This window comes from Lactuca virosa, chromosome 7, assembly GCF_052849685.1.
Source record: "Lactuca virosa cultivar CGN04683 chromosome 7, Lactuca_virosa_CGN04683_v6, whole genome shotgun sequence".
Lineage (NCBI taxonomy): Eukaryota > Viridiplantae > Streptophyta > Magnoliopsida > Asterales > Asteraceae > Lactuca > Lactuca virosa.
Genome location: NC_136432.1, coordinates 100,138,220 through 100,164,619, shown reverse-complemented (window position 1 = coordinate 100,164,619; position 26,400 = coordinate 100,138,220). Strand labels below are relative to the sequence as shown.

Below are 26,400 nucleotides of genomic sequence, written 5' to 3'. Positions count from 1 at the left end.
AACAAGATTCACAACTATCATCCGAATTTAGGTAAAATGACTCCAAGACTCCATCCTTTTGGAGTTGGCCTATGCATTTCTTGCTTACATGTCCAAGACGACAATGCCATAATGATGTTTTATCCAAGTTAGTGGAAGAATCAATACACAACACATTATTTCCTAGGTTATCAACAACCGACACAGTTTCATATACACCATCACAAGGTAATGCTTTAAAATAAAAAAAACATTATTAAAGAAAGCATTAATACCACCACATTCATTATCAAACGAAAAGGTAAAACCTTGTTTGTACAAACCATGAAAGGAAATAATATTTCTCACCATTTCAGACGAGTAACAACATTTATTCAAATCTAACACTAACCCACTACTTAGCAACAAATAATAAACTCCAATCTTGGTGACTGGTGAAGCTTTCCTATTCCCCATGATTAAGTTTATCCTCCCATGCTCCACATTCTCACTTCTTCTTAGTCCCTGCAAATCAGAACATATGTGAATACAACAACCTGTATCAAGGACCCAAGAATTAGAATGGGGTGAGTTATTAGACAATATAGTGTAAATACTTGCATGGTTGGGTTTCACTTTCCCATCCTTAACATCTTGCAGGTACTTTGGGCAGTTTCGCTTCCAGTGTGACTTTTCATGGAAATATAAGCATTTAGCCTCTTTAGGGTTGGTAGAAGGAGTGACAGAACCTCTTTTGGTTCCACTCGAAGATGATCCATCAAGGAAATTTCCCTTGGTACCCTTCGAAGGGCTCTTCCTCTTCTTCCCTTTACCTTGCCCGATTGCCAAGACAGGGGCCGCGGTAGGAGTAGGAGTGGTAACAACCGATTTACCTTTAAGACCACTTTCGGCAGTCTTCAAAAGTCCTTGAAGTTTGCTGAGTGTAACTTCCTCCTTGTTCATGTGATATGTCATTCAGAATTTGATCATAACACGAAGGTAAGGAGTGCAAAATGATGTCAATTGCCAACTCCTCGGGGAAGTTCACATTCAATTTCAGCAAACGGTCCACATACCTTTGCATTTTCTGTAAGTGACCCGTGATGGGTTCACCATCCTTCATCCGGATTGTTATCATGGAGGAGATGATGTCATACCTCTCTTGACGAGCACTTTGATGGTAGCGGTCCATCAAGTCCTGGTGCATCTCAAAAGGGTAATAGTCCTCATAGGACTTTTGGAGCTCGGCTGTCATCATAGCCAACATGATACATGCCACTTTGGTAGCATCTCTCCCATGAGTCCGGAATTCAGCGATCTCCCCAGGAGTAGCAGGCGACTCATCAAGTTCCTTAAGCTCCTTGTCGAGGACATATTCCTTGTCCTCGTAACGAGTGACCATCCTGATGTTCCGGATCCAATCCATAAAGTTGGAACCATCGAAGATGACTCTCCCACAAAGGTTCATGAGAGAGAAGGAGTCGGTAGGGTTTGAGCAAGAAGCAACATTGTTGGAAGACATCTGAAAAGAAAGAAGGAAAAGTTTTGATTAGATATAAAGATAGTCCTTAATAAGACACCCAAATGTAATATTAAGGCTAGGACCCAACAAAATATTTTATAACTTAGAAGAGGGATGTCGTAATCCAAGTTATAAAATATTTGAAGGTAGGTGAATGACGATTCACCAATTTCCACCATGAAAAACAAAATAAACTATTAGGTTTTAATTGGTTTTGAAACTCCTAGATTCTTTTAAGATTCATTGAACTTTTCAATGGCATGTTTCAATATCGATTGTGCCCTTCAGGTTTTGTGACTGGGATGTCGAGGATCACATAACAAGGTGTGAATTAACCATGCAAATTACTTGGTACTCTTAATGTTTATCACCTAACTGATGTGCCGGTTAACCACACACGCTCCACCGATCTATGATAAACCTCAAGCCACCCTTTGCCTACCTTGTTAAGTCCAGGTTAGTGTGCCGGTTAACCACACACGCTCCACTAACGACTTAAGCAAAGTGTAAAGTGTAATTTCATGGGTTAGCACCATATTCACATTTTCCTAAAGTAACTAAGATTGAGAATTTATAAAAACATTTAGTTACTTTATAACCATCATACTTTTAATGAGGTTTAAAGTCATTGTCCTACCCATTCGGCTAACGACCATCCACCAGTCAAGGAAGCGGTGGGTGACAGTGGACACCCATTAAGCTGCCATTTTATAGGCAACAACCTTATACCCCCCTTATAGACTGGCTTCGTGAATGAGGCCTACTAACGGTAAAACGACTTGATCATATATATATATATATATATATATATATATATATATATATATATATATATATATATATATAATTAACTTATAATACTATAAATTATAAGGGTTGAATTTTAACTTTTAAAATTCTAGGGGTTGGAACTAAAGTTTTCTAAAGTGACTTTACATGTTCCAAAACTTGAGGGCAAATTTTGTAACTATTCAAAACTTTTCAACTTCATAACTTATGAGTTAATGGTTCATAAAAGGAAGACTCTTCATTTTATGTAACTTATGTGTTCTTAAATGGACTTTAAAAGAAGTGACTCTTGGTAATCCATAACTTGAGGACAAATTATGGATTCCATTAAAACACATAATGATCAAGAATTAACTAACACACAATTTGCAAATAATTCCTATGATCTAACAAAACTCATAAGCATATGAACATCCATATGAACAATTTCAAGAATCATATAAACACATATAAAACTTGAAATTTTGATAATAACCATTGTAAAAGGATTAGCATAATCATTACCACATCAAAAACAGGTTTTATAAGTCCAAAACAGTTTAGGGTAATGATTCTAGTCCATTTCCAGCAGCAAAACTCGAAAAACTGCACTCAGGGCCTCCTACTCGTCGAGTGCATGAACCTACTCGACGAGTAGGATGAATATATGCATGGACTCGTCGAGTCCCCCCATGGACTCGGCGAGTTCACTTAGCAGAATGCATATTTTTTGAGTTTCTTCAACAATTTGCATCAAGTATCAAGAAAACAAGCCTAGGCTCTGATACCACTGAAGGGTTTTGAGCATTCTAACACTCCTAAGGTGTACATGCAACCCTAGAAACATTGGATCTATGTTTTACTAAGATACATGCAAATTTGATTTTCCAAGGTTCTTAACCTAACTAGCATGGCATGGGGAACTTTAAAACATAAAAGCTAGTAGGAGAACAAACCTTTCTTGTTGCTTGGATTCCTTGAGAACCTTGTGATCCTAGCACCTCAGATGTTTCACACAACACCACAACTCTTGGAATAACTTTGAGAGAAGTACACTATCACTCAAAATCGACTAGCCCTTTTGTTCTACACATAGTGCCGATTTTGGTAGCCCATGGGGTCCTTTTATAGTTGTGTCACAAGTAGGGTTACAACATGTAAACCCTAATTGACATGGCTTTTCATATTCCATGATCCATGGGTTTATAACCTCCATGGACAATCCATGGAGCACTCTATGGGTTTTAGCCCAATTCATATAAACCATGGATCATTAGCCCACTATAAAAGAATGGATGATTTATACAATCAACCCCATATATTTAATTAGTCTCCTTTTGATCACCAAATTAATTCTAAATTAAGTCTTGATCAATACTAATTAGATAATATTATTAATATATTAGAACTTATAATATATTAATAAACCTTAAGTGTCCTTTCTCTCATTTTTTCTATCCAAGTGTTGCAATGCCATGCAACCCAAATGGACCATGCCAACCGGGTCAATTACATTCCAGAAATAGTTATGAACTTAGACACCTAATCGAACAATGTTTATTAGTGATAGTTCACTGATAAATTTGGATGGGCCATCTAGCTACAAGGAATCCATGGCGGGCCCTGAGTCTACCAAATGGAAAGAGGCAATGGACAGCGAGATCCAGTCCATGTATGTTGGAACTTGGTTGACAATGTACCAGGTCGAAAGACAGTTGGGTGCAAATGGATCTTTAAGAAGAAGACCGATATGGATGGAAATGTGCATACGTTCAAGGCCCAAATGGTTGCGAAGGGCTTTACTCAAACCACAAGGGTGACTATGATGATACATTTTCGCCAGTGGCTAAGATCAAGTCTATTAGGGTTATGTTAGCTATCGCTGTGTTTCATGATTATGAAATATAGCAGATGGATGTCAAAAACGCTTTCCTTAATGGGAAGCTGGCTGAAGATGTTTATATGCGTCAGCCAGAAGGTTTTGTGGATGCTAAATACCTAAATAGAGTGTGCAAGCTTGAGAAATCCATTTATGGATTGAAGCAAGCGTCTCGCAGATGGAATCTTTGCTTCGATGAGAAAGTCAAACAGTTTGTTTTCTTTAAGAGTGAGGATGGTGTTGTACATATGTCAAAGCTAGTGGGAGTATAGTTAGCTTTCTAGTGTTGTATGTCGATGACATAATGCTCATAGGAAATGATGTTCAAACCTTGCATGAGGTGTTAAAATGTTTTAGCATGGGAAATTCCAAGAAATGGGAGTTACCTATCTAGAGAAATACCAAGTTGAGTAAGAATCAGAGTCCGAGTACCAATGTCGAGATAGCGAAAATGAGTCGAGTGTCGTATGCTTCCGCCGTTGGCTTGATCATGTACGCTATGACATGTACTCGCCCTGATGTGGCTTTTGCGTTGAGCATGGTAAGTCGATATCAAGGGAACCCGAGTAAAGCTCACTGGACAGCAGTTAAGAACATTCTCAAGTATCTACGAATGACCAAGGACTGGGCACTTGTACTTGGTGGAAGTGAAGACTTGAGAGTGGCAGGGTATAGTGACGCCAACTTTCAGACCGACCGAGACAACTTCCGTTCTCAGTCAGGCTGGGTGTTTACCCTTAATGGAGGAGCAGTGACTTGGAAAAGTTCCAAGCAGGAGACCGTGGCTGATTCAACATGCGAATCAGAGTACATAGCTGCGAGTGAAGCATCGAAGGAGGCTATATGGTTGAATAACTTCATTGGAGACCTTGGAGTTGTACCAGCCATAAAAGGGGCCTATGGAGATTTTCTGTGATAACGAAGGAGCGGTTGCCTTAACCAAGGAACCGAGGGATCATGCCAGATCCTGACATATCGACAGAAAATATCATTTCATCATACATCGTGTAGAAAAAGGACTCCTCGTGGTCAAGAGGGTATCCTCAGAAGAGAATCCTGCAGATTCCCTCACAAAGGGTCTGAGCAGGATCAGGCACGTTCAACATGCAAGGAGCATTGGTCTGAAGGATGATATTAGTTTTAGTGATTAGATAGATATGCTAGAAACTTGTAATAGATAAATGTAATTGACATTTGATGATTAAGTAATGGAAGATTTATTTATGAGTAAAATTTACTATCTTTTGTCAATTGTTTATTTTGTGTTTCACTTTTGCATGTTTTTACTTCCTGAATAATTGGATTGTTCAAATCATCCACAATCGTTCATACTTTGGAAGTAAGTTATGAAGTAAGGCTGTCATGAATTGGTTTGTAGATTGTCTAAGTGCTTAGACATATCAAAGGTTTGTTGCAACGTTCATGAGTACTCCTGAAATAAGATTTAAGTATCGTATTAAACCCACGCTCATTTGAATCACTTCATGGAATTTATCACGAGTGATTGTGAGACGATAATATCGTATAATCATTAAACTGAGATATATGAGTTGTTGTTTACAAATTGGTTGTGCATTGATAATGCTTAAACGCATAAGTAACTTGGTGTTACAAAATGTATTGTTGTGTATGAATTGACGAGTAAATAGTACAAGCATATAAGTCAAAGTTTATCTGTTCCTTTTATCTCTAGGGATAAAAGTGATATCTTGGGCCCCTTTATGATTTTGTGTTGACTTATGTGTCGGGCCCGGTCAGGACTGAATTGATGTGTTCAATTAAGTTCTATGTCAGACAAATCAGAAATCGGGAAACAAATTGTTGGACATTGAGAATGATTATGTTCCATGTCTTTGTCCACACGATATCTTGAAGAACGGAGGATTATATGATCCCTTATCCAAAGGACGCATTATTGACTAGGTCAGAGTTCGACAACGGCTTTTGAAAGCTATGATTGTTGATCAAATTTTGAAGTCATACTTGCAATTATAGTTATTAGACTTATCCAAGTGGGAGACTGTTGCAATTATAGGTGTCTAAGCGCATAACTATATTTGATATGTACTTGATTTGATTAGAGCATGGTCCTTTTGAGTTGCCTTCACCATAGTAACTTGACAACATGACTTTTGGAGAAAGAGGTTATTTAATGATTTATTAATATATTATAAGAATAATATATTAATTAGAAATCATACTATTTAATTAGTATTTAACCAATTATTAATTTGGTGTTAATTTTGGGATTAAAGGAACTGATTAAATGTACGGGGACTGATATTGCAAATCAATGATAGTTGTAATATTGGGCTGATGGACTCCCTTTGAAAGGGTTGGACGAAATATATAGGAGGCCCTATAGAAATCGTCCAAGGCCTTCTAGAAAGGGGTTCATGGGTTGCTTGGGGCCTACGGAGGAAATTAGGGTTTCCAACTAAAAACCCTAGCACCCTCAACTATATAAGGACCCCCTTGACATGTGATTTTCGGCCTATGCATTCTAAGAGAAACCCTAGCCGAAAATCATAGTGTTCCATTCTCTCTCTCACTCATCCTTTGCTATTGGTCTTTGTGACTCCATTAGAGGTGCAACACTTGGGGCACTCAAGCTTTCAAAAGTCAAGATCATCCTTGGATTTCTTGTTATTACTAGATAACAAGGAAGGTAACATTCAAACCCTAGTTTTCATATTAATTTCGAAAATTGTATGCTAGTTTAGGGTTATTGCTTTGGAAGATTTATTTGTGTGTATAACTAGAGAAAAACTTAGATCCAAAGCAATTAGGGTTGCATGAACACATAGGAATGTTGTTATGCTCAAAACCCATCACATATATGCGGCGCGCACTGACAATCCACTAGTTTTGCGACATGTGTCACCACCCAGAGGACGCCATGTCAGCACCCCCAACCAAATGCATGGTGCGCAGCCGACCATGTGTGCGGCGCGCATCCCGAAAATAGCTATATAACGACTGCAGATCCCATTCTTTCCCTCCACACAATTCTCACTACTCTCTCTAAAATTTCTTGCTACTTTAGCTCTAGATTTCCCTTATTTTAGTCTTCGTTGAAGCCATGTGGTGTTAGATAGCTTGTGAATAGAAGCTCCCAGATCAGAGTTCTGCCCGTATAATTCCCGGTTTCATGAGAAACTTTCTGTAAGTTAGTGTAACACCCAAAAATTTCAAACAAATTTAAACTTTTAAAACATGTCAAGTTCATCAAAACATTACAACTTTGTTTTCAAAATATTATTTATCAAAGTATTCCCAGAAACATAAACATAATATGAGGAGTTGTACGATCATGCCTTCGCCTTGCCGCGATCCCCTGATGTACCTGAAACAATAAACTGAAACTGTAAGCCCGAAAGCTTAGTGAGTTACCCCCAAAATACCGATACACATACAGTCCACATAACCATATCAGTAATAACATATCATAACAAATTGAAACAGCATACAATAGTCCACAGCTTTACGAGCTGGATTACCCCTGGGCCCTCAGTACGAGTCTGGAATGCCTACCGGGCCCTCAGCGCGTATCTGGAATGCCATCGAGCCCTCAGTACAAGTCTGGAATGCCTACCGGGCCCTCAGCTCATATCTGGAATGCTTTTGAGTCCTCAGTATGAGTCTGGAATGCCTACCGGGCCCTCAGCTCATATCTGGAATACTATAGGGTTTGTTGGCTACCGCACGGAGCAGTACAACCTCAACCCATCCCACATAACATGTAACATATAACATAACTACTGAGCATGCAATAATCATGTAACATCATAGGTAGTCCTACAGATCCACCTAACTGGAATAACCACTAACATGCAACACTGACTCATACTCAACATCCAATACTGCTAGGATAACACACCCAATGAGCCGGCCTTGGTGCCTTAGACCCCTTAGTATAGTGAGGATAACTCACCTTGCAACTGTCGTCTGAAACTAGAAAGCTCACTTCCGGATCACCAACACGAGATCCACCACCTATAGTTACCATAAAACCCTTTTTCATAAATCTCCAAATTACCAGAATACCCTCAGAAGTCAACTGGTCAACCCTTGGTCCAAGTCAAAGTCCACAGTCAAAGTCAACAGTCCATGTTGACTCGACTCGTCGAGTGCAGTTCACCGACTCGTCGAGTCCTTCCTTAACTCGAGAAGTCGTGAAATCCTTGATTGGCTCGTCGAGTTCCCATTTAACTCGCCGAGCTCATACGTGTCCAAGAATTGGGAGAAACCCTAGCCGACTCGTCGAGTCTTTGAACGACTCGCCGAGTTCAAGGCAATCTTCAACGGACTCACCGAGTTGTTCATCCAACTCGTCGAGTTCATGACCATCTTCAACGGGCTCGCCGAGTTGTTCATCCAACTCGCCGAGTCCTTACAGACCTTTATCCATGCAGACGCTTTTTAAGCCATGACAAGGTTCCATATTACAGATCCAAGCTTCTAGGGCATGTTTATCACGTAAAGTCGCAAACTTTACGTGCATGCAAAGCTTTAAGACCCTTAAATGGAAAAACTAAGCTTGCAATGAAGTCTCACACTTGAGGGAAGGCTCCTACTAGGCAAGGCTGATGACTTTATGGATCTAGAGGTCAAAGGGAGTCCAGATCTGAAGTTACAACTTTAGATCTTAGCTTAAACATGGGGAGCCTTTCATAAAACCCATCCAAAAGAGGTTAAAAGAGAGATGAGCTAAAGGAACAGCTTAATACCTTCCAGAGAGTGACAACTGATGAATCTCTTAGCTTCCCACGAGTTCCTAGCCTTGATTTCCTTGCTTCCCCAAGTGTTTCCTTCTCCAAAGTTCCTCCTCCAAGCTTGAACACACCAAAGAACACACACACACACGATTTAGGGTTTGAGAGGGACAAGGGGCAGTAAAGGGGAGACTAGGGGAGGCCAATGATCCTTTAAATAGGGTGCAAAACCCCGAGATTTAGGGTTTCATCTGCCAGTTCCTACTCGTCGAGTCCCTTCTTGGACTCGGCGAGTAGGTCATTAAAATACGTGGACCAACCCGCTGCCACTCGACGAGTAGGGCAATCAACTCGTCGAGTAGCCCTTGAAATCAAGAACTCACACATTAAACCAATACCTGAGAATCGGGGCGTTACAGTTAGGCTATACTTACTATGCTTTAAGTGTATCTTATATTTATATTCATAGTCGTTGTTATGAATGTATAAATAGGATTTATCAGTAATTCCAATTATAATGCTGATTGATCTACTTACATGAGAAGTGTCTAGAATGGTCACGTTGACTTGGTTATTGGATTTTAGAAAGGTTGTATGCCGAAATGATCATGCCGACCGACTGTACGGCCTGACAAATCCTTATTTGATAGAACTCTCGGTATTCATTGGTATTAGCGATATATCTAACTTTCACTATCATATTTTCATAGGAACTGATAAGTTATAGTATTCAAGGTTAATATATGTTAGATGTGTTATCCGTTACGCCGGAGGGATATCTATCAATCGTATGAGAAATTCCCAGGTGAGTTCATCTCACTATATTATGTATTCTATTATATGTCCATGTAAGTTAGGATATAGGAGCTAGTAGAGTAGAGCCCGTAGTGTAGTTTCTATGTTCCTGTAAAGTCGAATGCGTAGTGTCAATATGTGTGATTGTTGGTATGTTTAAAAGTTAGTGAGGTTGATGGCAGAACGAATAGAGTACGGGAGCCTATAGACCTTCGTCTGTGTAGTTAGGGTCGATGGTGGAACGAAAAAAGTATGGGAGCCTATAGACATGCATATGTGTAATTAGGGTTGATGGCGGAATGAACAAAGAACGGGTGTCTATAGACCCACATAGATTTAGTTACCGGTAGAACGATAAAAGTACTGGAGCCATTGTTTGTACGCATGTATATGTATTGTGGTATATGGTATTTTAGGGAACTCACTAAGCCTATCGCTTACCCAGTTGTTATAAATATTTTCAGGCACTTTTTTGGTTCGTGAGAAGGGCAAGGTTCGACTGTACACACGTGCATTAGCAATATGTTTTTGCTAAATGTAATTATACTATGATATATCCATAAATAAAAATGAAAAATTTAGGTTGAAAATCGGGACGTTACACAAAATTAGTTTTTAAATTTTTGACTAAAACAATTTGTCGCCATCCGTGGGATGAGTGGTGTTATCACATCTTTTTCTTTAAAGTTACTTGAAAAGATTTTTTCAGATTTTCAATCAATTACACATCTCTCCACTTCTAGCACTAGTCCATCCATCTCTACTGGTCAAAGCCTACCCCCACCTCCCGCTATCAGCTGGCAAAGAAGTAATGTTGAAATCCCTAGAAGGATTGTTCCAACATCTTTAGCAATCCAATATTTAGGAGGTGCAGCCCAAGACATACCAATTATGGTCTCAAACAACGAGATCATATCCATGCTAAATAAAATGGAGCAACATTTCACTGAGCAAAGTGAAACCAACAAGATCTTGTTTGAAAGAATGAAAAGGCTATGTCCATAATCAAGAAGGCTGAAGGCCTATGGAAACTAAATCAACCCCATCTTCATTCTTGCAGCCCAGGATCCTGAACGTCGAAATCGGTGTATATTCATAATGCCAGGTCGAAGACTTCATATTAAGATAGGCGCCTATCTTCACAGATGGTGTAACCCTTAGCACGAGAAGTCCTCCCTCCCAAGATCTTAGAGGGATATTCAACATACCGTCTAATACCCAAGATCCTAGGATAAGTCTAATCATGGCAAAGGAACTCATGCAATTAAGAGATATGATCTCAAGTGTACCAGAAATCATTCAACCTATACCAGAGGTGTCACCTATCAGCCATAGGGTTTCAAGATTCGCACCTCTATCTATGACACTGAAGTTCCAGAAAGGTTTTAGACGCCCAACCTGAAGACATATGATGGAACCACGAATACTGAAGAACATGTCACCAATATAGAGAACACATGGAAATAGTTCCAATCTCCCAACATCTTAAGGGAGCTTGTTTATGCAAGGGCTTTGGTTCAACCCTTAAAAGATCTGCATTAAAGTGGCTCCTAAATGTCCCTCCTTACTCTAGTACTTATTTCACACAATTGGTTAACTTGTTTAATAATCAAATTTCTTGTAGTAGAACTTTTGAAAAATTAACAAGTGACCTTTACAGAGTAACTCAAGATAATGATGAGTCCTTGAGAGATTATGTTAGCAGGTTTGGGAAAGAAGCCCTAGATATCCCACATCTTGATGTTGCAATAGCCGTGGAAGCTTTCAAGATAGGATTAACAAAGATTCTTCATTCTACGAGAATATTTTCATGAACCAATGCAAGAAATTGAATGAAGTTAGAAATAGAGCACTAAGATTCATCAAGATGGAAAAGGATAAGAAGATCTAGAAAGGCCAACACGTCATATGATCATCCTAACAGGAAGAATGAGTCTTCATTCCAAAAATCCTACAGAGCTAAACCTTAATTAAGACTTGAGAATCATACGGTTAATTCTTTGGAAGATGAAGATTATCGTAAGATCTATGACTATTTTTTTTCTGTTATTGTCTCACGTATGCTCTATACAATGCAGGATCTTGGGGACAAAGCAAGATGAACCAAGAAATTTGATAAAACACCAGAATGGAAAGAGAAATCCAAATGGTGTGCTTATCATGAAGACTTTGGATATCTTACTGGAGACTGTTTCTCCATTAGAAGGAAGATTAGTTACTTGTTGAGCAAAATACATTTGAAGGAACTCTTGGGAAGAAGTAAAGACAAGATCAGTCAAAAGGCTTAAGATCATGAAGTCCTCCCCCAAAGAATAACATCTCCGCCCTCAAATGCTAAGGTCATTATTTTTTATATTTGATGGATCTGACATATGTGGAACTTCCTGTTCTGCAACTAAAAGACATGCAAAGAGTTCAAGATGGAGAAGGAAGATAAACTAAGAAATAATGTGTTCATGACCAACAAAAAAGATCTCTTTCAACGAAGATGACATGAAAGATGTACTAGACCCCCATCATGATGGTCTAGTCATAATATTATATGTACCAAACCACTTTGTTCGAAGGACCTTGATAGATGGTGGCAATGCAGTCAATATCATCCTATTAGAAACTCTCAACAAGATTAACATCCCAAATTCTAAGATAGTCTGAAGATCTTCGGTCCTAGTAGGATTCAACGGTGAAACCAAGAATACCATTGGAGAGATCAAACTGCCAATATACATAGATGGAGTTAACTCTATCCAATGTTCTTGTGTTGTTGATTCCTTGTCTTGCTATAATATTATCTTAGGACGCCATGTACGTTTTGACCATCACCCCCCTTCCGCTTGACCAATATTTTCCTCGGATGGCATAAATAACTCATCATGAATATTGCACTTCCGTATGAAAATTATGGACTATGAAACAAGAAACGACTATGTCTCTTTGCACTGAAAAAGGATAATGAGCCATTGGCTTTAGGATTGAGAATCTCACCTTCATACAAACATGCTTCTAGGAAAGTTCTTTCTATAACTTCTACCTTCCAACTAATCATAGGCTTCTTTTGTGCCATGTCTAGTATAATTTCAACAACAATTCAACACATAACAAAATTCAACACAAAAAAGAACTAGGAACACATTTTCAACAAATGAACACATAATTCAAACAGGTTAGAAATTATATTTTTGCACAAATCATCAAGATCAACAACAAATTTCAGAAAATGAACAAATAATCCAGCTATAGATAAACTATATTTCAAAAGTCAATAAAAAAGAACAAATCGGAACTATGAACACATTATCATCAACCAGGAACAAATTTTTAACAATATATTTCACCAAAAAAACACAAAATTAGCAAAATTCAACAACAAATTTCAGTTATAAATACACTTATTTCATAAATTAACAAAATCAACAACTTATATTTTAGAAATCAACCCATATATATATATATATATATATATATATATATATATATATATATATATATATATATATATATAAATCAACCAATTATAAATGAAGAATATTTAGGTTTAGAAGTTTTGCTTGCAAATTGAACCAAAACTAACCTCAAGTGAGGTTCTAATTTGGTGGAACAACAATATCAACAAAGTGAAACAATATAAAAAAAAAGAGAGAAAAAAGCAAGAGAAACACAAACTTATGGTGGAGACGGTCGTAGATGGCGATGGCCGGAAATGGCGATGGGGAGGAGGGTCGTTGGTGGCGCTGGTAGAGAGCGAGAACAGATGCAAGATGCAAGGGTAATGGGCTAGGGCGTTTTTTTAGATGAGCTTCCACATCTGATTTGGTAAGTGCTTTATTTCATATTAAGACAATAAATTAAAGGGTAAACAACATAGTATGAACCTACCTCTTATTAAAAAACATCGTAGCTAAAATGGTGTGGTGTTGAGAGTGACATGACATGATAGGGGTAATTCGAAGTTGATGCGGAATCCCTTGTCAGTAAAGTGGGAGTAGAATTCAGGGTATATTTGTGAATTTCTACCGCTTAAAATTTGGTGTGAAGAAGATGACCCATACCCACCAACTTGATTTCACTCCCCGATTAAAAGTAGAGGGGCCATTAGTTCCAAACTCAAAGTTTGAGGACTAGACTACAAAATAGAGGTTGAAGGACAAGAATTGAAGAAGATGGTAAGTTCAGGGGCAACAGTTTGTATTGTCAGAGCAACGGCAACTCTCCTCCCGAAGCTGATCTGAGAACATTCAGCACCTTTTTCTTATACGACAGAACGCTCACAGGCGCGCACACACACAAACACACATAGCAAATTAATTAGAATTCCGGAGTGAAATCAATCGCCATGGATTATGGACAGAGAACTCGTTAATCCTTCTAAGCTTCTTACCGAAATGCAGCAATCAAACGCGCAGAGAGAATTATATTTGTATATGCATACACATACACGCATGATTTTGTGGATTGAGAGGCTACATTGCCGTTTCTAGGGTTTCAATCACGATTTTTACAACAAAAAACATCATTGGTTGATACGAATGGCAATGTTCCGGAAATTGGTGTACAAAAAGCCGCCGGATGGACTTCTCGAGATTTCTGAAAGAGTCTATGGTAATTCATCTAACTGTTTTCTCCGTTTATGAATTCATAAATGTGTAGTTGGATAAATTAACATGATAGGTTTAGGTTTTCAGTTGCACGATACATTATCTTCATCTCTAAAGTCTAAACCTCGTCTTGTTTTGACAAATTCTCTGTTTCATCTACAGTCTTTGACTGCTGTTTCACCACTGATGCTTGGGATAAACAAAATTACAAAGGTTATATGGGAAACGTAGTAACTCAGCTCAAGGATCATTATCCCGATGCTTCAATCCTGGTTTTTAATTTCCGCGAGGGAGATACAACATCCCAGCTTGCTTCTGCTTTATCAAATTATGAAATGACAATAGTGGAATACCCTAGGCACCATGAAGGTTGCCCTTTGCTCCAAATGGAAGTAATCCACCATTTTCTAAGATCATGTGAAAGCTGGCTTTCACTTGGCCTTCAAAACGTCCTTCTAATGCATTGTGAGCGTGGTGGTTGGCCTGTTTTGGCTTTCATGTTGGCTGCACTTTTGATTTACAGAAAGCATTATTCAGGGGAATCCAAGACCCTGGACATGGTTTATAAACAAGCTCCTATTGAGCTTCTACACTTGTTTTCATCAATGAATCCTTTACCTTCTCAATTGAGATACTTACAGTATGTATCAAGGAGAAATGTTGCAACAGAATGGCCCCCATTAGACAGAGCACTCAGTTTGGATTGTGTTATAGTGAGAATGATTCCTGATGTTGATGGAAATGGTGGTTTTTGTCCTATATTCAGAATTTTTGGACAAGATCCTTACATGCCTGGTGATAAAACTACCAAACTTTTGTTCTTAACACAAAGAAGCAGTAGAACTGTTCGATATTACAAACAGGTATGATTTCTACTATTCTTCGGTTTAACACAAAAATATGACAGTTTTTGGAATAATATCTTCAGTGATCTTTTACTATTTGTCACAGGCAGAATGTGAACTTGTTATAATTGATATAGATTGTCACATTCAAGGTGATATTGTGCTGGAGTGTATAAGCTTACAAGATGATAAGGTGCATGAAAGTATAATATTTCGTGCTATGTTCAACACATCATTCATCAGATCAAATATTTTAATCCTTACTGGTGATGAAATTGACATACCTTGGGATGCTAAGTACCAATTCCCTAATGACTTCAAGGCTGAGGTATTTTTCTTCACACTTGATGATACCAATTTCCATTAGTACATGATTATAAGTATTTATTTTTATAATTTATACACACAGTTTCTTTTCTCTGAGATGAATGCTTCAGCTCCTGTAGTTTCAATGGATTCATTCTTTTTTGATGAGAAAGATGGTCTCCCAATAGAAGCATTTGCTAAAGTTCAAGAGATGTTTAGTAGTGCAGATTGGTTAGCTCCTAAAAATGATAATGCTGGATTTAATCGAGTCAACTCACAGTCAACTCTACTTCCAACCTCATCATCACATCCTCTTAACCGAGTCAACTCACAGTCAACTCTACTTCCGACAAATGAGATGCAAGTTTCTGGTTTCCCACCCACCATTCTGCCACCTGGCTTTCCATTAAAGGAAAGTGATACAAAAACTGGAAGTACTTCACAATCCATACCTTCTCCAGTAGCTCCTTCAACTCCTTTTAGGGAAAACAGAGACACTGGACATAAACCACCACATGCCACGTCATCACCACAGACAGAGAGTCCATCTTCAATGAATGAAAAGGGTACTGGAGCTGGACTTCCTGGAAACTTATCTCTGTCTTCAACATCATCACCACGTGCACCACCAGCTTCTCCGCCACCATCGCCGCCAACTCCACCTCAGCAAGAGAAGGTGGGTACACCAGGTGCACCCTCTACACCACCACCACGCTCTCCAACTTTGACAACTCCATCCTCTTCCACACCAGCATCACCTGTGAAAGATAAGTCAACAACACCAGCTGAGCCCTCTCCACCACCACCACCACCACCTCCTCCTCCTCCAACTGCACCTATGACAGAGAAGCCAGAAACAACAGCCGGACCCTCTACATCACCACCGCAACCTCCACCACCACCACCACCACCTCCTCCAACCGCTGCACCACCACCACCACCGCCACCAGCTCCTCCTACACCATCAGCGCCGCCTCCACCACCTCCACCAGCTCCTCCTACACCATCAGCGCCGCCTCCACCACCTCCACCAGCTCCTTCAAATGCACCACCACCTCCTCCACCACCTTTTGCAAAGGGAGGAGGTCCAGGTCCACCACCACCACCTCCTCCAGCACCTTCTGCTAACGGAGGCGGTGCACCACCACCACCACCACCAAGAGGACCCAATGCATCTGGAGCTCCAGCTCCCCCACCACCTCTAGGTAGGGGGCGTGGTTCATTACAAACAATGGCAAAAACTCAACAATTAAAGAAACTGAAGCCTTTACATTGGTTAAAACTCACAAGAGCAGTTCAAGGAAGCTTATGGGCTGAAACACAAAAGTCTGGTGAAGCTGTTAAGTAAGTTTTTCTCTCTTTAACTCCTACTAATTAAATTAACCTTTGATTTCTTCATATTCTTTCTCATTGCTCTTATGATTAATTTACTAATTAGGACACCAGAGATTGATATATCAGAACTTGAGAATCTTTTCTCAGCTGCAATTCCTCCCGACAAAAATGCTGCAAAATCAAAATCTGCTCCAATAGCTAATAAACCAGAAAAAGTTCAACTGGTAATATAGTAATTAATATACTATCTGTCATAGTTTAATATATATTTTTTTATATAGTTTTGACCTTTTTGACCTTGTTACAGATTGATCATAGGAGAGCATACAACTGTGAGATCATGCTTTCAAAGGTGAAGATACCTTTGCATGAACTAATGGTAAGCTGACCAAAGTTGTTAAAATATTTTTATGTTAGTTTATATAATTTTCATAATAAAAAAAAAATTTATTTATGAAAAAACATGGTAGGATTATGTACTTGCTCTAGATGAGTCAGCATTGGATGTTGATCAGGTGGATAACCTCATAAAGTTTTGTCCTACAAAAGAAGAGATGGAAGTGCTAAAGGTAATACATTATTGATTATACATCTGCTCTCTATTTATTTATTTAGTTAACTAGCTTTAAGGAGTTAATAGAATTTGTTATGCAAAAAAGCATCCTTTTCTTTCATAGTATGATTAACATGTTTTAATCTCAGAACTACAAAGGAGAAAAGGATAAATTGGGAAAATGTGAACAGTTCTTTTTGGAGCTAATGAAAGTTCCACGAACAGAATCTAAGCTCAGAGTTTTCTCTTTCAAGTTACAGTTTGGATCACAGGTAACATTTTCTTTCTATTTTTTTAGATCCTGGATTTTGATGTAATTAATACTCTCTGTGTTTTATTTATTTATTTATTTTTTTAGGCTAAAGATCTTAGAAAGAGCTTAAACTCAGTAAATACAGCTGTGGAACAGGCAAGTCATTTTCCTATTTTCATTAATCTACAAAGGAAAATCTACTGAAAAGTCCTTATGTTTAGGCCTCATAATCGATTTAGTCATTATTTTTTTTTATAGTCAATTTAGTCCAAGAAACTGGAAATTGTATTCATTTTGAAACCTTTTACCTGGTCAACAGGTCATCCAACTTTCAAAATTTATACTTTTGGCCCAGATTTTAAATTTTATTACAAACTTGGTCCAAAATTTACACTTTTGGCCTAGATTTCAAAATCTTGTTCAAAATTAAATCCTAAATTTGGTTTTTTTACATCTTTTTTTTCAAAATTTTGTTTCGAATATGTTTTTTTTTTCTTTTATAAAATCATGTTTATACAAAAAAACATATTCGAAACAAAATTTTGAAAAAAAAAAAGACTAAATTTAGGATGAATTTGCAACAAAATTTTGAACTCTAGGCCAAAAGTGTAAATTTTGGACCAAGTTTGTAATAAAATTTAAAATCTGGGCCAAAAGTGTAATTTTTAAAAGTTGGATGACTTGTTGACTGGGTAAAAGGTTTCAAAATGAATACAATTTTCGGTTTTTGGGACTTAATCGACTAAAAAAAAAGATAAGGACTAAATCGATTATGAGGCCTAAACATAAGGACTTTTCAGTAGATATTCCATATACAAATACACAACAATTTAATCTAATTAAACTTTTATCAGGTCAGAAGTTCCAGTAAGTTCAAGAGAGTAATGCAAACAATTCTCACACTTGGAAATGCTCTGAACCAAGGAACAGCAAGAGGTCAATATATTTTTTTATTTTTTATTTTATGTTTTTAAATATAATAATATTTTGTTGTAGTTGACTTTGACTTTGACTTTGACTTTGGTAGGTGCTGCTGTTGGGTTCAGATTGGATAGCCTTCTGAAGCTTACGGATACTCGTGCAAGGAATAAAAGAATGACACTCATGCATTATCTTTGTAAGGTATTAAAAACTTTTTTTTATAAAAATAATAAAATTTTAAAATAGGAAGCATATGATAGCAAAATTTTAATTAACTGTAGGTGCTTGTTGACAAACTACCTGAACTCCTTGATTTCTCCAAGGATCTTGACAGTTTGGAACCCGCATCAAAGGTGGTGATCACAATTAATCTTATTCAAATATTTAGAAATTTAAAAGATGTGTAAATGTAATTAAGAATTTATTATTTTTCAGGTACAATTAAAATATCTGGCAGAGGAAATGCAAGCTATTAGCAAAGGACTTGAGAAAGTTGTCCAGGAATTGTCAATGGCTGAAAATGATGGACCTGTCTCTGAAAAATTTCTCAAGGTTTTATTTTAACAATTCTTTTTTTTTTTTCTTAAAAAAAAAAAATAATAAAAAATGTAACTTCCATACATTGTTTTCGTTGTTTAGGCATTGAAGGAGTTTCTTTGTACAGCAGAAGGTGAAGCAAGATCCTTGGCCTCTCTCTACTCTTTAGTGGTATGTCTCGTTTGTGTAAAAGACGGAAATGCCCTCCACATCCTCATCATTATAAATACTATGTTTTGTTTTGTAGGGTAAAAATGTGGATGCATTAATTCTTTACTTTGGAGAGGATCCAGCTCGGTGTCCATATGAACATGGTAATTGTAAATTAACCACTAATTTACTTTTAAACTCTACTTTTTATATATAACGATTTTCTATTTCAGTTGTTTCAACTTTGAAGAACTTTGTGAGAACATTCAATCAAGCCCACGATGAAAACTGCAAGCAAATAGAGGCAGAAAAGAAGAAGGCCGAAAAGGAAGCCTTAGAAGAAAAATCCAAACCAAATGATTCCAAAACCTCAGATGAAATTACACCAAAACCAAATGATGAAAAATCCAAACCAAGTGATTCAAAAATCTCAGATGAAATAACACCAAAACCAAATGATGAAAAATCCAAACCAAGTGATGAAAATTCAAAAGCAATCGATTCAGAACAAACAAAAAACCCTCCTATTAAAACCAAATAATATTCATCTCCATTTTTCCCACTTTACTTAAATTATTTATACATCAGCATTCAGCCATGTAAAGTTGTATCATAGTTTGAGTATCACTCTTTCCGGGTCCACTAAGTTTACATCCATGGTTAGCTTTGGATTTTCTGATTTTTTCAAAATTCGCATGTTTTGTTACACAAGTCAAATTCATATACTTACGAATTTGAATTAAAGTTTCATGCAGAAAAGATGAATGGACAGAGGTTTTGTTTTTTTTTTCACTTGGGTGGCAGTTTTGTAAATATTTAAGAACATGGACATCGAGCGTAGAAGCTATATACACTGTAACGATGGGCGTGTTTCACTCATAGATAGATGCATTTTTACTTAATAAAGAGAAGAGACATTTTGTTTTGTTCATCCTCTAGTGTATACCAATTTTAGTCATTTTTTTTTTCAATTTGGACCCAGTTTTTTTGGGAGAGTGAAGTAAAAACATTGCGGCATGAATCTTGGACATGTATAACACATCGGGATTTTGTGTTAGGATGATGTTTTATTGATATTGAAAGTTGAGTAATATGTTATAATATCCGAATTTGGTTCACAATGTGATGCAAACAAAACTTATAAAAGCAATGTCTTAAGAAAGCTTTGTAGGGAAGATTTGCTTTGTACTTCAAATAAGAAGATGACAGGTCGTAAAGTCTTTTGGAGTAGGTCGGTGGTTGATCTTCCTATAGATCCTAAGTCCAAAGTTATCAAATAACGAAGGGGCATTACATAATGATTTTTATCATAATCGAAGACTCGTTAGAAAGTTGTCGTATCTCAATATTGCAAGAACTGTCATTACATATTTTGTTTATAGACTTGGTCTAATTTTAAGGCTAATCCTTGTGTTCCTACTCTATAACGTGCTGTTTATGTTCAATGATACATCTAATCTACACTAGATAAGGCTTATTCCTATCATCTCGTCAATTGTTGCAACTTAAAGTGGTTAGTGATTCGAATTCGATGATTTGGATTGGCCATGTTGTCCGAATACATGAAAATCAATCACTAGCCTTTGGATTTTTCATGGTGATTTATTAATTTTGATGAATTCCAAGAATACGAATGAAATTACACTTACTAAGTAATGGAATTCCAAGAATATGAATTAAATTACACGATGTCGAGCGCGGGATGGGAATAATGGGTTGGTACCGTAATAGGGGTGTTTGACAGGTTTTGAAAGATCTAGTATGTTCAAAAGTCATTATAGAATGATGTTGTTAATGACATATGATCCTATAGAGTCACACCTTATAACAAGTTACTAGTAATTGATTATTTATTATGATAATTTGATTATTAATAAATATAATAAACACTTGTATTTACTTGGAAAAATATTATTTTCTGAAAATAATATTTACCTACATATTGAGAATTATTGTTCTTAGGAAATAATAATAAAGAGAACAAAAAAAAAAAAAAAAACTAGCTATATACATAAGGAATGTATTTAAATGTTATGTACAACTTTTTAGGCACTTAGAGTAACCGTTTAGTTAGTATATAGCTAGTTACTTACTAGAAAGAGCAAAGCACAAAACATCATCATTTTCCCTTCTCTTAGTCATGGCTTTTGAGAGGTAAGGAAGGTGGTGTGTAAATTTCATGGTTTTTCTAGCCTCTCCCGTATCCTTCTTTTGTCTTGCAATTTGGTGCTAGAAGTATATTTGGTATATACTTCTAAGGCTAACATCCCAAAAACCCATAACCAAAAATTTTGTTTTTATATTAAATAAACATCAACCAAACGTGATAATCAAACCCATAAGAAAGTGATAGTGTATCAATAATCATCCAAAATACACCAGAGTCAATAAAGCGGAAAAATCATGGTGTGTGCGATGCGATCATCCCGAGCTCTTCCCTTCGAACCGGAAGTACCTGAAAAATAAACTGAAAACCATAAGCACAAAGCTTAGTGAGTTCCCCAAAATATCTCATACCATACATATCATGCATACATACATACATCGGGCCCCGCCCGATACATTCATCAGGCCCGCTTGGCATCGGGCCCCGCCCGACATCAGGACAATCACATACAACACATGAAAGAGTCACAAAGATAGCTAGCATAATATAACATAATCTAATAGGCCGACATTGTTGCCTTCAACCCGCAAGTACTGTGAGGAGACTCACCTCACGAAGCAGCTCAAAAGTCACTACGTCCTCGAAATCTCACAACAGGTGCTAAATGCCACCTAGATAATCACACAAGGCAAAACCTTAATCTACCTCTTAGGACATTAATAGTTAAGCAAAACCCACAAGTCAAAAGTCAACCCTCAAGATCAATGGTTAAAGTCAACAGTCAATGTTGACTCCAGCTGACCACCACGTCGTTGCCTTCCTTGGCCATGTCGTGGCTCATGTACTATCAAACAGTCGGAAAAATCCCAGCCGCTATGCCGTAGTAACCTAGGACCATGCCGTGGTTGCCGAGGTTTCAACAGCTTAATGCATTAAGCTGTTTTTTTTCGATTCCAAGAACCCCAAAGCTCAGATCTGGTCCAAAATGTGATCTTGAAGGATAATGATTCTAACTTTTCCAATAGGACCATCCAAAGGTCCCAAAAAGTCTTGATAATGCAAGAACTTAACCAATAAGCACTTATTTCATAAGGTCTGAAATCCATCCTTTCCAGAAATGATTCTAGCACCAAAACCAACCTAAAGGTTGGTGCTTTATAGAAATGCATGTCCAATGGATTTCTTGACCCCATATTAGCTCAAAATGAGGGTTTATGACGTAAATCTCATGCATGGCTTGAAGACCCAACCAAACTCCAAATCCAAGGCACAAATTATACCAAATGACCCAGAGATTCATAAAGTTGCAAACTTTATGAGATCCCACCATTCCAACAATCAAGAACAAGAAGTTTATGGGACAAAACTCAAGATCTAGCAACCTAGCATGATAAAAATCGAGTCTTGGACACTTATAAAGGTCCAAAAGAGTGCTAAGGTGAAGAATAGAGACTTGCTTGCTTGATCATGCTTCCTTCTTCCTTCTTTAGCTTCCAGGAACACCAAAACTAGCTCAATAATGAATGAAAAGGGATTAGGGTTTTCTTTAGGGTTTGAGGGGCTAATGGAGGTTGAGGATGAGCAAACCCTAGCATCCTCATTCCTTTAAATAGGGAGCAAACCCAGAAAATAGGGTTTTCACATCAGCCGTCCACCAAGCCGTGGCCAATACTGCCACGCCGTGATGGCTTAATAAAACATGCAATCCTTCTCGCCTCGCCACGCTGTGGTGGTGCCTCCACCACATCGTGGCAACCCTCAAAAAGATTATTCCAGTTACATAAAAAGTACCTTAAGATCCGGGCGTTACAACTCTCCCCCACTTGAATTAGACTTCGTCCTTGAAGTCCGCCACCTCAAACAGCTCGGGGTAATGCTCTCTCATCTTGTCCTCCGACTCCCACGTACATTCTGAACCCATTTGGTGCTGCCACTGCATGTTTACGAGATCTAAAACCTTATTCCGCAAAGTCTTCATCCTCCTGTCGAGGATCACCATAGGTCTCTCTATATAATTTAGGCGATCATCCACCTGAATGTCCTCCAATGGAACCACTACATAATCATCAACCAAACACTTCCGCAACTGAGAGACATGAAAAGTGCTATGAATCTGACTAAGCTCTGTTGGCAGATCCAAACGATACGCAACCCTGCCCACCTGGGCTAACACCCTGAAATGAACAATATACATGGGGCCCAGCTTGCCCCGCTTCCTGAATCGGATGAGACTTTTCCAAGGTGACACCTTCAGGAGCACCATGCCCCCAACCTGGAACTCCAAGTCTGACCGACGTCAATCTGTGTAACTCTTCTGTAGGCTCTGAGCCGTCTGAAGTCTGCTACGAACCTACTGAATCAATTACGTTGTCTTGAGTACCACCTCGGTCCTCCCCTTGACCCGCCGACCGACCTCACCCTAACATATCGGGGTTCTACACTTCCTCCCGTAGAGCATTTCGAAAGGAGGTCGATCAATGCTAGCATGATAACTATTGTTATATGAAAATTCTGCCAAAGGAAGATACGTATCCAACCACCGCCAAAATCCAAAATACATGATCGCTACATGTTCTCTAATGCCTGGATTGTCCGCACGCTCTGACCATCAATCTGTGGGTGGAAAGTCATGCTGAAATGCTGGCGCTTGCCCAACTCCTCATGGAATCTCTTCCAGAACCTGGAAGTAAAACGAACATCCCTATCAGAGACCATAGAAACCGGCACCCCATGCTATGCCACCACTTCCCGAAAGTAGATATCGGCCAACTTCTCCGTCAAAATGCTCTCCTAGATCAGAATAAAATGCCCGATCTTGGTCAATCGGTCCACGATGACCCATATCAAATCCACTCCGCACGCTGTCCGGGTTAATTTGGTGATAAAATCCATCGTATTCTCTTCCCATTTCCAAACGGGAATACCCAACGACTCCATTTTTCTGTGGGGTCGCTGATGCTCGGCCTTGAACTTCCTGCAAGTCAAGCACCTCTCCACATACCAGGCCACGTCTCGCTTTATGCATAGCCACCAATAGTCAATTCGGAGATCCCTATACATCTTTTTCGCTTCGGAATGGATAGAGAACCTCGACTTGTGTGCCTCTTCCATCAATACCTGGCGCATACCGCCCCAATATGGAACATACACCCTTCGATGAAGGTTCAATAACCTCCGATTATCATAATCAAAGGAAGCCACCTGACCTAACATGCGCTCACTCTTCCAGTGCTCTTCCTTCATAGCCTCGACCTGAGCCACTCAAATCGGCCACCACATTGGCCTTCCCCGGGTGATAAAGGATCTCACAATCATAATCCTTCACCACGTCCAACCACCTACGCTGCCTCATATTCAGATTCGGCTGATCCATCAGATACCTCAGGCTTTTGTGATCCGTGTAAATAGTACAACGGATCCAAAAGAGGTAATGTCGCCAAATCTTGAGGGCGAACACCACAACCCCCAACTCCAAATCATGCGTAGGATATTTTTCCTCGTAAGAATTCGGCTACCTCGTGGCATAAGCAATCACATAACCCTACTACATCAGCACTGCACCCAAACCTGTGATTGATGCATCATAGTACACCACAAAATCCTCAACAACCTCTGGTAGGTTCAGAATCGATGCCTCATACAATCTCTGCCTTAGAGTCTCAAAAGCTGCCTGCTGATCAGGCCCCCCAACGAAATGTGATGGTCTTCTTCGCCAACCGGGTCAAAGGAACCACTATCTTGGAGAAATCCTGAATGAATCTACGATAGTAGCCTGCCAATCCAAGGAAACCCTGAATCTCAGATGGAGATCTCAGAACCTCCCACCTCACCACCACCTCAACCTTGGCCGCATTGACCAGAATACTGTTCTGGTTGACAAGGTGCTCCAGAAACTGCACCTTGTGCAACCAGAACTCACACTTGGAGAACTCTGCATACAACCTCTCCCTCCTCAGAGTCTCCAATACCTCTCTCATATGCTCCTTATGCTGCTCCTAGGTATTGGAATAGACTAGGATGTCATTAATAAACAAAATCACATACCGATCCAGCATAGGTCTGCATATGCCACTCATGAGATCCATGAATGCGGCTGGAGCATTGGTCAGCCCAAAGGTCATCAACACAGACTCTTAATGATTGTAACGAGTCCGGAAGGCTGTATTCTGCATATCCTTCTATCTGGCCCTCATCTGATGATAACCCGAACGCAAATCAATCTTGGAGAAACAAGATACACCATGGAGTTGGTCAAATAAATCATCAATGCTCAAAAGCAGATAACAGTTCTTCACCATTAGCTTATTCAGCTCCCGGTAGTAGATACACATTCAATGTGACCCATCCTTCTTCTTCGCAAACAAGATCGACGCTCCCCATGGTGAACTACTTGGACGAATAAATCCCTTGGCTAGATCCTACAGCTACGTAGACAACTCTTGCATCTCTGAAGGTGCTAATCAGTAATGTGCTTTGGCTATCGGAGCCGCTCCTGGAACCAAATCAATCTGAAACTCCACATGCCTATCCGGTGGCACTCCAGGCAAATCCTCCAGGAACACATCTGGGTATTCCCAAATAATTGGTAAATCACCAACCATTGTCTTACCCTTCTCTCGGCTATCCATCATATAAGCCACAAACCCAAAACAACCCTGATGAAGATAATGTTTGGCCCTTGCTGCTGAACAGAGAGTAGGTCCACGTTGTACACCCTCTCCCTGAATCTCTAACTCTCCCCCGCTTGGGGTCCGAACACACACCAACTGATGCTCGCAATCAATCATTGCCCCATTGGGGCTCAACCACAATAACCTGGCTCTCGCACTGGGGAATGGGAACCAAGTCAATCGGGTACCGCTCATTAAACAACTCAAAAGTACACCTCCGATGAACCCTCGATACTCGCACATGACGATCATCAACAATATCAACCTCTAATGGATAACCCAGCTCCCCCAGAGCATCGATAAATATCTTACTGGGCGTGAGAGATACAAAGGATCGGGTAGCCCCCGAGTCAAACAAAACCAAAGTAGAGATACCGTTCACGAGGAACAACCCTAAAAACAAAACACATATATAAGTAGTAAAAATCAACATAATAAAAGATAAGGATAAGATACATACCCGTCACCACATCTGGTGCCGCACGAGCCTC

At 38.9% G+C, this 26,400-nt stretch overlaps 1 protein-coding gene across 1 annotated transcript; it reads left to right on the top strand.

Annotated features, from left to right (window-relative positions):
- Positions 1-13,889: 13,889 nt before the first annotated feature.
- On the top strand, positions 13,890-19,924 carry LOC145124814 (formin-like protein 18). The gene is made up of 16 exons (XM_079060273.1): positions 13,890-14,236; positions 14,395-15,095; positions 15,184-15,405; positions 15,487-16,727; positions 16,822-16,942; positions 17,026-17,097; positions 17,189-17,287; positions 17,421-17,543; positions 17,630-17,680; positions 18,379-18,460; positions 18,552-18,646; positions 18,727-18,798; positions 18,881-18,997; positions 19,085-19,153; positions 19,230-19,296; positions 19,366-19,924. Exons 1-16 carry the CDS (start codon positions 14,164-14,166, stop codon positions 19,671-19,673), a joined length of 3,513 nt encoding a protein of 1,170 aa, XP_078916399.1. The 5' UTR covers positions 13,890-14,163; the 3' UTR covers positions 19,674-19,924.
- Positions 19,925-26,400: the final 6,476 nt, after the last annotated feature.

What these genes read in the sequence shown, in the direction of transcription:
- LOC145124814 (XM_079060273.1), top strand. Translation starts at nt 14,164, where the DNA reads ATGGCAATGTTCCGGAAATTGGTGTACAAAAAGCCGCCGGATGGACTT. An exon ending in GATTTCTGAAAGAGTCTATG is followed by an intron (nt 14,237 to 14,394) that starts GTAATTCATCTA and finishes TTTCATCTACAG; the next exon opens with TCTTTGACTGCTGTTTCACC. An exon ending in AAGTCTGGTGAAGCTGTTAA is followed by an intron (nt 16,728 to 16,821) that starts GTAAGTTTTTCT and finishes TTTACTAATTAG; the next exon opens with GACACCAGAGATTGATATAT.